Source organism: Pezoporus flaviventris, unplaced genomic scaffold (genome assembly GCF_033815535.1).
Source record: "Pezoporus flaviventris isolate CSIRO_AGI_PZ_B2104156 unplaced genomic scaffold, CSIRO_AGI_Pfla_v1 ptg000007l, whole genome shotgun sequence".
Taxonomy (NCBI): Eukaryota; Metazoa; Chordata; class Aves; order Psittaciformes; family Psittacidae; genus Pezoporus; species Pezoporus flaviventris.
The window spans coordinates 12,611,377-12,625,133 of NW_026892555.1; the positions used below are offsets into that span (position 1 = coordinate 12,611,377).

At 41.0% G+C, this 13,757-nt stretch overlaps 1 protein-coding gene across 3 annotated transcripts in view; it reads right to left on the minus strand.

Annotated features, from left to right (window-relative positions):
* COL14A1 (collagen type XIV alpha 1 chain) overlaps nt 1–12,819 on the minus strand; it is a 117,301-nt gene extending 104,482 nt beyond the window's left edge. Inside the window, exons 1-5 of one of the 3 annotated variants that reach the window (XM_061447802.1) lie at nt 12,783–12,819; nt 12,465–12,577; nt 8,835–8,956; nt 3,124–3,240; nt 1,787–1,930 (exon numbers count right to left, since the gene is read on the minus strand). In XM_061447802.1, coding sequence (XP_061303786.1) covers nt 1,787–1,930; nt 3,124–3,240; nt 8,835–8,922 — 349 coding nt within the window. In that variant the 5' untranslated portion in view covers nt 8,923–8,956; nt 12,465–12,577; nt 12,783–12,819. Of the gene's footprint in view, nt 1–1,786; nt 1,931–3,123; nt 3,241–8,834; nt 8,957–12,464; nt 12,709–12,782 lie in introns of those variants that run through there. The other 2 variants (XM_061447803.1, XM_061447805.1) reach the window with 2 other exon arrangements.
* Nucleotides 12,820–13,757: the final 938 nt, after the last annotated feature.

Genomic DNA, 13,757 nt, shown 5'->3' on the forward strand with positions numbered 1-13,757 from the left:
AGAAGTTTGGGTTTAATTCTTATTTAAACAAGACTCCAAATAAAATAAATGAGCTCAAATTACCAGAATACTACTAGTCAAAAAGGACATCATTCCTTGGCTTCAAAGAGCATTATTCCTTTGAGAAAAAGCTCAGAGCAAACTATGGAGCCACTTGATGGCCTCCTGTAATGCTAGGGCTGTTCTCTCCAGAGAACCAACACCAAAGTCTGAAAATGCTCATAGGAGACAAGGTCACATCCTGACGGAGATTTCTGGATTTGGGGAAGCCATTTCTAACTGTCAAAATTCAAACCACACAGGAAGGACAAGACACCAGTTTTACTCACGTTATTTACACAGACAAAAAACTTATCTAATGCACTTCTACTGCCTCAATTTAAAAGGAAAATAAAAAATCCCCAGTGATCTTTGTTAATTGCTTACTGTGTACTAAAGTAAGAATATACTAGAGCTAGGATAAGAAAGTATACCCAGCTATATAAAGAAGAATACTTTTTCAACAATAAAGTTTTTTTGTAGGCTTGAGAATTCTTAGTACATCAGCTGCAACTCAGCAGCATTAAACATACTTCCAGTGCACTAAACCAGAGGATATTCCCAAAGCTTTGTATATGTTTGACCATTTTTCATCTCAAGAATTAGTGGCCACTTGTCAGAGAAGGGGAAAAAGAACAGAATACAAGATAGTAAAACAGAAGTATTTGTATATATGCTGTTATCTAATTTTATTTATGCAAGGCATCTTATTGTCAAATGAAACTGCATTCTCATCAAGTACTACATGTTTTCAGCTGCAGCTAAGGAAGAGTATACTAAATAGAACATAACCCTTTATTCTTAAATCAAGTTGCAAGCTCTAATTCTCCTGAAGAATAGAGGTAGTTTAAAAAACAGCAATGCTTCATATTATAGAAGTCGGTGTAGCTTTATGTGGCCTGCTCTTTATTGCTACAATAATCTGTGGGTTTGTGGGTTTTCTAACCAGACAGAACTTAAAAGTAGTAAACACACAGTTGTAGTGGTGAAAAGCTAGAAAAACTTTAACAAATACCACATGAAGTAGTCAGCATATTTTATCTTGTGACGTTTCTAAGAGAAAGGCAGTTTAGCAATGACAGTGAGGAGTATTATCCCAAGGGAATTCAGTAGGCTTTCAACTGTACTGCCAGACTGTCACATTTTTGTCTTTATCAGCCAAATCTTCTTTAATCTCATTGATCTGAGCTGTTTAAGATGCAGATCAAGACAATTACATCACTATGATACAGACATTGAGAGTATGTGTAGGTCAGATGTAAAAAGTTTTAACCATAATTCATAAACATATTTGACATCTGAAGATCAGTAAGAATTCAGCCTTTCATAGTATCATTGAACTAACAACTAGTCATCAGTTGGCACTGCTCTAAGAATGTTTTTATTAAAAGTTGGACAAAGGGAAGGAAATGTTTCAACTATCCGAATATGATACTTTCCTTCTTGTTTCTGCTCACTGAAGATTCTTTTCCATGAGACACTGGCTAATTTCATAACATAATGGGGAAATAAAGTGATTTCAAACCACTAGAAAGAAAAATAGCCCAAAGCAAGAACCTCCTATGCAAGAGTGACTAGATCAATTCAGGCCTCCAGCCCTACATGTACCAATTAAAATCTGTGATTAGCCTTCCACCACAGAAGGAATTGTTTTTCCATTGTCCCACTTTGCATCTGACTTCATTACAGTTTCATAAATTACATTAAATATCTGATAAATTCTGAATATCATTATAAAGACACATACTTCTGAACTGGCCTTGTGCTGGTTTACTCTCCTTGTCTTCACTGAATGCAATGATCTGAAGAGCATAGGTTTGATCTGGAATAAGACCTTGAATAATTGCTTTGGTTGCAGTGTTTTGAAGAATTAATTGATTGGTTTTTCCACCTGTAAGAGAAAAGACAAAAAAAAAAGAACAAAAAAAAACACAAATGCATAATTTTGTTTGCTTTTCTTATAGCATGTAAATGTAATGACTTACGACTACCTCAAGCTCTACAGTTACTCAAGCATTCCCACCTTCGGAAGTATCCATACAGCCCAGTCAGATTCATCCCATAAAAACAAGAATTCAGGCAGCCTGACCAAAGACATGGACCAATTTTTTTAGATAGAAACACTCAAGGGATCAGTCAATCAGCCTTTGTATCTGGGCCTCATATAACAGTAATTAGCATGTAATATAACATACATATTAATATGTAATATAATATATGTAATATAATAGTAATGGCATGTAATTAAAAAACATTTGTCCAGCAAAACCATTAAGAAAAAAAGAAACAAAAAGCTGTCAAAGTTGCTAACATCATACCCACAGGCTTCCACACTGCTCTGTGAGTGGCTGACAGCTCTGAACCCATCATACCGACATCTCTGAATACCCTCTGCCCGTTTCATTTGGACAAGGAAATTCTTATGAATAAATACAAATATTAAAAATTTCTATGTATATATATGCATATATATAGATTGCATACAAATATGTATTTTAGCTGTATGCTTAAATGTATACAGGTACAGAAGAGTACCTCTATACAAATAGCCTTACACAGCCATTTTGTTGCCTAGCTTTACATTTTAAGTTTTCATTCAAAAAGCCCTTTAAACAGTTTTGGGCTGGTTTGGATGCTTTTATTTTTTTTTTTCCTTTTTTTTTTTTTTTTTTTTTTCCTGTGGGGAGCTTACTATGGGAGAAGGCTCAGGAAGATCCAGCTCAAAGCTTTGGCTGAAATAGTATTCCTATTTCAGCTCTCCCTTGAATACTTCATAGATTCCCCACCGAAAGAAAGGTAATGACAATGACATGATCAATGACGATTCCCAAGGGCTACATACGAAATGAAATTCGTACCCACCCACTTCTACTACCTTAAGCATTTGATTCCCACATTCTATGCCTCTGATTTACCCCCTGGTAAAACTGATTTCTCTCTTCTGTTGACAAGCCAATACCCCATTATACACAGCTTGCTCACACTTTCTTAGTCCTGCAAAATGACACTAACCTCTTAAAAGCTGCTGAGCCTTAGGAAGACAGTCCCTTCACATTAAGAAGAACAAACAGACTTTTGTTTTACCTGAACTTGGAGTGACAAGAAGCTTATATCCAGTGAATTGCCCTTTGGGGGCTTTCCAAGAGATCTGTACACTGTCAGGACTGACTACATTATATCTTAGTCTTGTTGGTGGGGACACTGCAAGTGGGGAAAGAAAACAACATTTTAAATTCAAATAAAAAGCAACTGCCAATTTTAAACAAACAAAGATAAACACATATAGGAAGACAACACAAAATTTTAATGATAAAGGATGCAAGTTATTCAAAATATCACATACATCAGTTTATTAGTTTGTAAAATGACACCCCCAGGTGCACTATTTCCCTCAGACATATCTTTTATTTATCTCTTTATAAGAACAAACTAACAACCTGACAGCAGAGGACAGAAAGACAAACAGTGTTAGATGTTAAGGGTCTAGTTTAGCAGGCAAAGCTGGTAATAAAAATGCTCTTTGTTAATATATGGGAATTAAAATTGCTCTCTTTGCTGACACTGCATTGCCCAGCCTCCTTTACCTTGCATTACTGTGGGCCGTTCCCCACACTTAAGGTCAGTCAGGGCCAAATTTTCGAAGCCTTGTGAGGACACAACAACCAAGAGAAAACACAGGCATGCACAAGGCAGAGGGAACACCACCTGCTCAGTTTGCAAACCTGGCCTAAGCAGCACAAACTTGCCCAGCTGCAGGAACTGCTTCTGTCTCATCAAGACTAGCAGGCATGCACAGGCAAGTCAAGATTTAGACAAGGGGCAGTCTGGATGATAAGCAGTTTCTATCTATATTGTGCCTAGGTTTCAAGTAAAAGCAGCAGGTGAAACGAATGAAAGCATGGAATGAATGAGAAAGTGGTGATATTTCAGTGAAGCAATACACAGAGGGAACAAGTGGAAAATCCACCCTATGTTGTTACCACAATAGCAGCAACTTTATGTCTATGCCCATAAACTAGCTTTTCACAGCTTTGCATTCCTCTGCCTGGACAATCTCCACTGATGCTGGGCAAAACTCTACATAGCATTTTAGCTCTTCTTCAGGAAGCCACATCCCTCCACAGCAAACAACTGGAGCAGAGCTGGTAGTGGTGCAGCCTGGGGTATCCAAGCCTTTCAGTAAGGGGAACACATTTGAATGGGGTTTGGCTAACAGAGAACTAACTCATCTAGAGGGAAAGGCAGCCAGGGAAGCTGCCCAGAGGCTGAACAACAGAAAGGGCTAGAAAAGATTAACAAACTCCCCCATCAACCTTACCCGCCACCTCCACAGCTCTCTGAATTTCTCCATTTTCCAAACCCTTGGTGCCTCTACCACTACCGTTAAGGCTTCTCTAAGTCTAAGAAATAAGGATAATTATCTGAAGGGGGGAAGTGGCAATTTCTTTTCCACAGAGCCCAACAGAGCTCCTCAGTGACCAGGCTCTTGCCCACGGTTTGTTGGTCTTCTAGATATAATAAGCCAACAGTTCTCATCATATTTCTGAGTTTCAAGGATTACAGCATATGGAGCATCTGAGTCAACAGGCAGAATGTGCCAGCCAACAAGTTTCTGAACTCTCAATTTGACCTGCTACAGCCAATGCAGCTCTGGCACTAGCAGCAGCCAAAGACCTGTCCTGAACTGATTGCTTTTCCTATGCGCTCCTTTTTCCAACAGCTTTAGGGAAGAAAGGAGAAGAGACAGGCTGTAGTTTTTTGAGATTTGGGGTGGTGTTTTTTTCATGTTATCTACCATTAAAAACATTTGGGGTCTTAGAAGAAAAAAATCTGGAGGTATAATACAAGAGATGTATTCCCTTGAATCCAGCCTCTTAACCAGTAAGGGACAGTTTGCCGGGCAGGTTCTGCAGTTTTCTGCAGTGATGGACTTAACGTTACAAAACCGGAAAAAAAAATACATAAGCACCAAGAACAGCTTAGTAACACCTCCACCACATTCTCAAAGGCTTCAGAGAACAAGCTCAAGAAGAGAGGCAAGGGGATAGAAAGAACAGGTAGCACACCAGTTCCACACACTCAAAAGTGTTCTGATTCACAGCACTGGGCTTATACCCAATCAGGGCATATTCCCAGTTTCTGGGCACAATCTTGTCAGAACTCATCTTCAGACTGCCTGCCACTTCACCGAAGTTTAGAGAAAAAGAAGCTGTAAGCAAGAGCGTGCGCAGGAATCCCTGCAGATACAAATTAAGTTCTTTGAAAATTTGGCCCTCTTAACTGCAAAGTGTTTTGCTGGGCAGGTTTCTGCAGGAACATTCAGCATGCTATAATTGTAATGAAATGACAGACACTATGGCAAAAAGTTTTGAAAGCCAAGCAGGCTGTAGTTATGGATTTCAGCTTTTAATTCATTCTCAGGATTCATTCTGTCTTTGAGTTATGCATAAATCACAATGAACTGGGGCCAAACGAACCAAGTCTAGCAAATCATACCTACGAGTTTGCAAAATATGCAATTCCTTTTGCTATTTATTTTGTCTAAGGAATAGCAAATAAACTTTTGAACAATGACAGTATGCAAGTTTAAAAATGCTGCACGTTTTATCAGGATTAAGTGGCAAATTTGCATGGGGATTAAGAGGCAGAGCAGAGAGCAACAAAGTAACACCAAGGATTGACAAATAAAATCATGTCAGAATTTCAGAGTTCGTTTTTTCTGCCATCTTCTTCATTTCCCTGTCATTCCATTCCACCCTACTTTCAACTTAACACTTTATGAAAGCACCCTGTAACAAAGAAGCATAGTTCTGGCTTAATTGCTATTAGCCATCACCAAACCAGGTACACTTTGGGAGCTCCTAAAAAACAATCACAGATCTTACAAGCAAAGAAGGACACAATCACCAAAAGTTCTTCTGTTTACTACAGAGTTACAACATGAAAGACTAGAAAAGTTGTGCCAGAATAGTCTTTACATAACTAGTCAATTTTCACTGGGTACTTTTTGTATCAAAGGTGGTAGTGCAAGGGAACGGACATTCCCACACAGCAATTAACCATAAGGAAGAAAAGAATTATTCACCAAACAGATACTCAACTGTGTCTTAGTTGTGCAAAGACTAACATTCTGGCAGAGAAAAGTACATATAGCTAAGGAAGTTAAAAATCTAACACTTGAACAGACAACAAAATACTGATGGGAATTACTACGCATTCACCAACCTGAAGAGGGTATCTTTATTTCTTTGGACCTTTATTGTCTGTGGAACAAAATCTCACTTCTTGCAGAGAGGGAAAAAAATTAATCCAAGCTGAGTCAGTTAACTGATAAAAATCAGTAGCTAGAGCTCGTTAAGTGGTTTTACAGGAATGCAAAAGAGAATGGCCGTCAGCAACATTAGAGCAGTCACCCAAAAGAAAACCAGACAAGTTCAAGGCTTTGGTTTATGCCACCAGATAAATTAGTACTCCAAGTATATGAGCCTTGTGGACAACTATGGAAAGAGTGTTTTGAACTATTAAGTATTTTAATGGAAAGGATAAATACCATAAATTGCATATGTGCAGTTCGCCAACACATCCAACAGTCTAATACTGGATACTAACTAAATCATGTGGCTTCCAGTTTACTTTTGTCATAAGAATTGAAGAAGTCAATATGCACTGCAATTATATTAGTAACACATGGAAATTCATGCTACAGAAAGAAAAGTTTCCATCTTTAAATACAGAACGAAAATTCTTCAATCAAGTTACTCGATGAATAAATGGAAAATTCTAGTCTTTTTCTTGCCCAGCACTATTTTTGTGTATTATATAAGAACATAAGTAAACAAAAGCTGTTGTTTAAGTCACATTATGAATGGGAAAGAAAGAGCAGTGATGAAAGTATAATTGCTGTTGAGTAAAAACTGAATGGCACTATGAAGGCATTCAGGTAATAAATGAGATGAAACCATGTAGCTCAACACAGATAACTCCTCAGCTGAAGTATTAAGTTGTAGCTTCAGGCATGTTGACTTCTGTCTCCCAAACACATTCTCCTTTCCAAGAAGTCACATTACACACCTTAACCTGATCATCTTTGCCAAAGGAAGGAAACAAGCTGGAACGAATACCAGCTCTTCCTACACCTTGGCAGGGTGTACAATGTCTTAAAACAGGCAACCATACTGTTAGTGTTGTATTAAAATATATTAAATAGCCTGCTGCATGAAGAGTTTACTGCAAGGGGTGGCAACCTTGAGGAAAGAATGGATTTGAGAAACATTTTATTACTTTAAGTGTAGCAAGAGATACTTTTCTTCTGCGAACATGGAATAGAGACTTCTTATCACTTCATTCAATAACATACAGTCATTTTGGGCCAAGGCAATAGCCCACTTAGCTTAGTATGACCCTGCTGACAGCATTCAGCAGCTAATGCTTGCTGAAAGAGAGTAAGAACAAGGGAAGTATTGTTCTTTATTCATGAAATACACTAACTCTAGCTTTGCTAGTGTGACTATGGAAAAAACTCGACCTTAATTTCACTGTATTAATAGTTGAGAGCTTTCTCCTTTACAGATGGCTGATTAAATCGAAGTTAAAATAAATAAATAAAAGTCAGAGGAAGAGTATGGTTTTCCAAGCCCAAGGAATTTTGCAAAACTTTCTAGAGATGCATCTCAATCCCCAGTACTGTTCTGCAAATCTTAACCATATGTATTAGGACTGAAAAACACAGAGAGAGGACTAACCATATGCTTTGCTTTATTGGCTCATTAAGTCACAAACAGTCTGAACCTCTTTTCTGACCAGAGCTGATGTGCTGAACATCAGGAACATGTATTTCTTCATTCACCTCACATTGCCCACATTAAATATTACTGCTTACACATGTTCCGAAGTTCTGTGAGAGGCCTATAAAACTCCCAGATTCCCAAACATCCAAGATGGTATGTATGCTTCCACAGCACGTGAGTGCCACGCAGGCTGGACAGCGCTGCTACTTGCATTTGCCAGAACTTGGAAAGCCTCAGGTCGCAACTAGTCTTTGAATGTGCTCATGAATAATGCATTATACAAGACGCTTTAGAAGAGCCCCAGGATCAAATTCTGGTCCCAGTTATGCCTACGCAGTCTCATATCAAAGGGATTACATAAATATAAAGTTGAGAGAAACATCTTTCTTTAGAAATCATAAAATCTCATTGGCATTCTTTCTCCCTCCTTCCCAAAGCAATAGGATATATTTTCTCTAAAAGTCAAGTCACTGTCAATGCGATCCAACAAGTATTTAAGCCTAACAATCTCAGCAGTATCTTTTAATACCCACAAAGGAGATTTAAAAAAGAAAGCTGAAGAAGTAGTCTGTGACATTTAATAGTCCTGTGCAATACTGAATGATGTGTTACGACAGCTACTGTTCCAACAAAGAAAAAAACATATAAATTGCATATAAATTTAATATCATAGATGGTCCTTTAGACTTGATTATGTAGAGAACAGTCACAGCAATTTCAGTGATCAGTGCTTCAAGTAAATGAGTTATATATATATATATATACAGAGAGAGAGAGAGAGCTCAACTTGCAAAAAGACTAATGCTATTTGAGATACTAGGTTCAAAGAGCACACATGAACAAATAATTCTACTCCTTCCACACCCGAAGATCAGCACCAAAACTCCTGCTTCACTTCAGTAGTAAGTGTGGATCCACAACCTCCTAAGAGGGAAGTAACACTTGTGTTTGGAATAAGAAAGTTTATTTCTGCACATCAGAATGAAAAGCTTCTTTTTTGCAACTTACCTTGGCCCTGAGCATCACTGATGAAGAAAGCTGCAACAGCTAAAAAAGCCAAGAGGAAACAGCTCTGTGTCTCATACCGACAAAACATCTTCCTCTCCTGAGTACACACAGTATCAGCAGGTCTGAAAACACACAGAACAAGACTTAATAAACCTGCAAAGATGAGGCATCCACTTCCATGAAAATCATGGGCAAAATCTGGATTCCATTAAAAAACAAAAACCAAACCAGGAATTTGCTAGAGACATTAATACAACCAAGATTTCATCCTGACAGCAGATTTATAACCAAGGCATATTTTACCTGAAAGAACCCCATTTGGGCTACTCAATAGTTCTGAAAATTCAGCCCATGTAAAGAGAAAATTGGAATTCTTTGTTAAGCATACATCCGTACTAGAATTATAGTACTGGAGTAGAGTATGCTATGAATAACAAGATTAAATGGGTATCTCTATACCATCCAGTGTTGTAAGCACCTTCTCAAGATACCTGTGGAAAATAACTCTAAAGCTCTCGATAGCAAAGTAGGACTAAAATGGTCTTCTACTTTATATCCAGAAAGCATCCACAATGGGAAGCTAAATTATGTATTTCAGGATTCTGTAATTAAATAAATAAATACATACATACATACATAAATGGAATCAGATGAGAACTACCCTGCAAGCCTGTTATAGAACAATATAATAACAAATAGGTGTACTCAAAAACCCAGTGAAAGTCATTGATCAGTTTAGCTGTGCGATTTTGCACATAAGTTGTCAAAAAAGGTAAAACTTTGTTCTGAGGAAATGTAAGTCCTCACTGCTCTCTCCAGCATACTGGTTTTCCTTTTTCTGTACTTTTCAACTTATTCCATGCTCTCTGTTATACTACCTGGCTCTTACAGCTGCACAAGCAGCTCAGAAGGCATGCAGGGTATCAACTGAGTAAGCATGAATTCTGTTTGTAGGTAATACCAAGGTAAAAATATTTACTCTAACTTAATCAGTTAGGAACACCAACACTTCAGAGTGGAGCACTATATGAACAGTCACAGCAGTCCTAGGTGAACTAGCTGGATTACGGGAAGCAATTCTCGTGCCAAAGAACAGGTTCCAGAAGAGGTAACCTGTCTGCCCACAGAAGCTAGGCTAAGAACAGTACAAATTTCATTATCTGAACTTGGCCTTTAACACTTTCCAGGACAATTATTTAACATTTATAGAAGCACCTCTCAAGATATGTCAAATGTGTTCATAACATTGCACTTATAAACATTTATCTACCTCTGAACTTTCCTTCTGCACTAGTTTTAGCTGATTTTCTGGACCAGGAAGAATTTTTGCTGCCCTCTCCTGTTAGTATTTCACAAAATTAAATTTAGATAATAGTAGATTTCTTTCTGTCAGCAAGAACTCAGCATTTGAAAGTTTGGTAAATTTTGGGTTATGTATTTCTGTGTTGCAGGTCCCCCCCATTTACCTCCTGTGCTATTTTCTCTAATACTCCCAACATGCCATCATTGAATTTGCCTTCCATGTTCTCATTGTCTTCTGAGGAAGGCACAAAGTTAGTGTTTTAACCACTGTCTAGTACAAAAGGCAGACTGAAGTGCCTCAATCATTATTAAACAAATAAGAGGAGAAGACCTACATGTCCTCTCTTTAAGTATTTACAAATTGTAATAGCTATTCCCAGGATTTGGTAGGTTTGCTGTTGCAAATCCCAGTCATGAATGCTTGATGTACCACCTGGGAATACATAAGAGGCTTAATCATTGTGACTACCATCCCCATGGGAAGTTAGTTATTTTTTAGCCAAATTACCAATGAATTTCACACTACATATATATTTTTTAATCCACCTCTTACAATACAAATCTCTCAAGTCAGAGGCAAATAACTAGATCCAGTAACAAAGATGTGCACCAGAAACTTAGGTGTCGCTATGCTCAGTTCTTAGGACACATAGTCCAGATGTGGAAACCCCAGTAAAGTTCCCAGGCTTCCTACAGGTATTGGGTTTGCATGGCATAAACACAACAAAACTGCTACATGAACACCCAAGGACTGGACCCAGACAAGCCAGCACAGTCAGCAGCCAGATGGCTAGTGACAGGCAACAGGAAAAATGAAGTATGTCTTAAACCATCTGAAATCCACCCCTTTTGTATCTCACATTGGGTATTGATACTTCTCCCTTCACACAGAAATACAACCTAGAGAAAGCAAATGTAGCCTTTTTAAAGAACATCATATAATTCAGTCTTTTCAGTCACTTTCCAAGTAATAACCAAGATATAAAATGTTCACTCACAGTGGTGGCTAACCTCCCACTTTAAAATAAGCCCGATTTTAAAAAATAAAACCTCTCACTTTGAGACAAGCCCTACTCCCATGTAAGAGCTATAAGATCTATAACACATGTAATCCTGCATAGAAACACCTCCTACTTCTGGTTTTAGAGAAAAGCCATTGCACAGAGATTTATTGGGATACACACAACTGGGATAAACCAGGCACAAGTCCGCCTCTGCACTGAGCCATGCTTCAGGGTTCACTGACCTAGGCAAGGCAATCACCAACCTGCAGCCACCTTGCTGCTGACATCATCTGGAATGACAAGAAATACCCTATATCCTCCAGCTTTTGGTGTATTTCTCCTTTTATTGCCTCCTTGGTAAACCAGTTCTCTCACACAACAGCCCTGGCAGCAGAGCCCAAAAGTCCGAGGCCGAGAGCACTGCCTATGAGGGGAGTCCCGCTCCCTGTGTGCTTCTCGCGGGTGGGCTCCTGGACGCCTGCAGTGCAACAGGGCACCTTCCCCCAGGACCTCGGGGGCCTCCCAGCCCGGGAGACACTCGGCACACCTCTCCCAGCTCCGCACCGCCCAGCCTGGCGTCGGCTGCGGGGCCTCGGTTTATCCCGGGTGCCCTCCGTAAGACCTGCCCCGCACAGCCGCCGCGGCCGCCCCGTCACGAAAAGGGGGAGAAGGCGATGGAGGAAGGAGAGGCGGGGACGCGGTCCCGGCGGGTGCGTTTCATTCTCCCCTTCCACAGCCCCGCAGCGCGGCTCCAGCCTGCTCCAGGGAACCGCAACCCACAAGAGCAGCGCCGCTCCTGACCCCCGGGCCCGACTGCTCTTCGAGGCGCCCCCCGCCAGCAGCGTCCCCGGTTCCCCGCCTGAAAGAGAGCGGTTCCCCCCTCCAGTTAGGAAAGGGACAGCAAAGGCGAGGCGAGCGACGCGGCCCATGGGACCGTCGTGGTGGGGGGTCTCGCCTGCCCGGGTATTCCCCGCTAAACCGGCACCCAACAACCTTGAGGAGCCGGGGCTCAGCACGGGTAGCAGGCACACCCTCCAGTCTAAGGTGCGGCTGGTTACCATTTCATTATTGTTATTGTTAAAGGTAAAGTTTTGCAGGCGTTTATAAAGGTCTCCCGCTGACCACCCCATCTACGCTTTGTCCACCCTCCATCCATCCTCCCGCACCCCGCTTTCACTCCGGGGCTCTGCTCCCGCTGCCGCGGGGTTTGCCGGCAGGTGGGTAGGGTAGCACTCCTGATCCCGATCCCTATCCCGATCCCGGTCCCGGTGGTGCCGCTGATCCCTCTCCAGCCCCGGGGAGGCGAAGCGGAGCTCACACCCACCTGCGCGGGCTCCGCGGGGCTTTCACGCGGGGCTGTGGGTGCGGAGCCGGCTGTGGGTGCGGAGCCGGCTGCGGGAGAGCTGCTTCCCTCCCCTCCGGCAGCTCTTCCCCTCGCTGCGCCGCATCCGATAAGGAGAAAGCGGAGCGAAAGGAGGCGGGCAATTATAGAGCAGAAGGTGGAAAGAAGGGGGGAAGAAAAAGCAGCCCGTGCTGTGCCTGCGATCCAACCCCCCGCCCCCGAGCCCGACCTCCGCGGGAGGGTGGGGGTACCGTGCAGGTGCTGTGCTCTTCTGTGTCCTCTCGCCTCCGGTTTTGCTACCTTTTAACTCATTTTCCTCTCCCTGGAGTTCCGGGTTCACTTTGTTTTGAATGATTTAGAAGGTGCCTACTCCACCGCGCGGGTTGGAACGCAAGCATCCCCCAGTGCCAGGTATTGCGATGTGTGGATTAATGATTCATGGGAGAAATATTTATATTAAAGTGTTCCAGCACTTGTCTGGCTTGGTATAAACCTTGATTAAAAGCATCATAGTACATATGCGCATTTTTTCTCATATGCATAGACACTGCAATGGGGATGTGGAACTGCAGAATCTATATTCATATAGAAATGAGTCACCCTATGGTATACCCTGTTGAATTTACAATTAAGGCTACTATTTGCAAAGTTTGTAAGTCCTGAGAATTTAAGAGGTGAATAAAAATATTCATTGTAATGTTCCTGATCATCTGTATAAAGTTACAAGTGAAATCACTGAATGACTGAAGTTAAGAAACAACAAGCAGAGGTGAAACAGAGATGTGCACCCTTTTCTTCATTTATATTGAAGCCCCTTCTAGAGAAGGGGAAGTCAGTATGTCTGAGGGAGGTGGCTGTGATTAACTCTTTAGCACAGGACCTTCTATTACTGAGTAGGACTCCCAGGTCCTACTGCAGTCCCGTCCAAATTCACAGGGTGCAGCACACTTTTGAAACTGCAGAAGTGTTCGAGCTTTAAAGAAAAATCTGTGTTCTTTTTCCTATGACAAAGGTTTCGAGATCTAGGAATCTGGGAAACCCTTTCATTATGCTATTGCCAGCTGTTTGCAAGGACCAACGCTTGTACCAGTCAAGAAGAGAGTAGCTTGCAAGATAACCATTCAATAAGCTGAAGCAATAAGATGCTCAGCTCATTGATGCTTAATGTGACACATTTGGTACCTTTTCAGTCCTTAATTTATGTATTTAGCTAAACAATAATACCCAGAAGACAAGGAAGCAGATGATAGGCCTATTTGCAATGCCCTTGAGGAC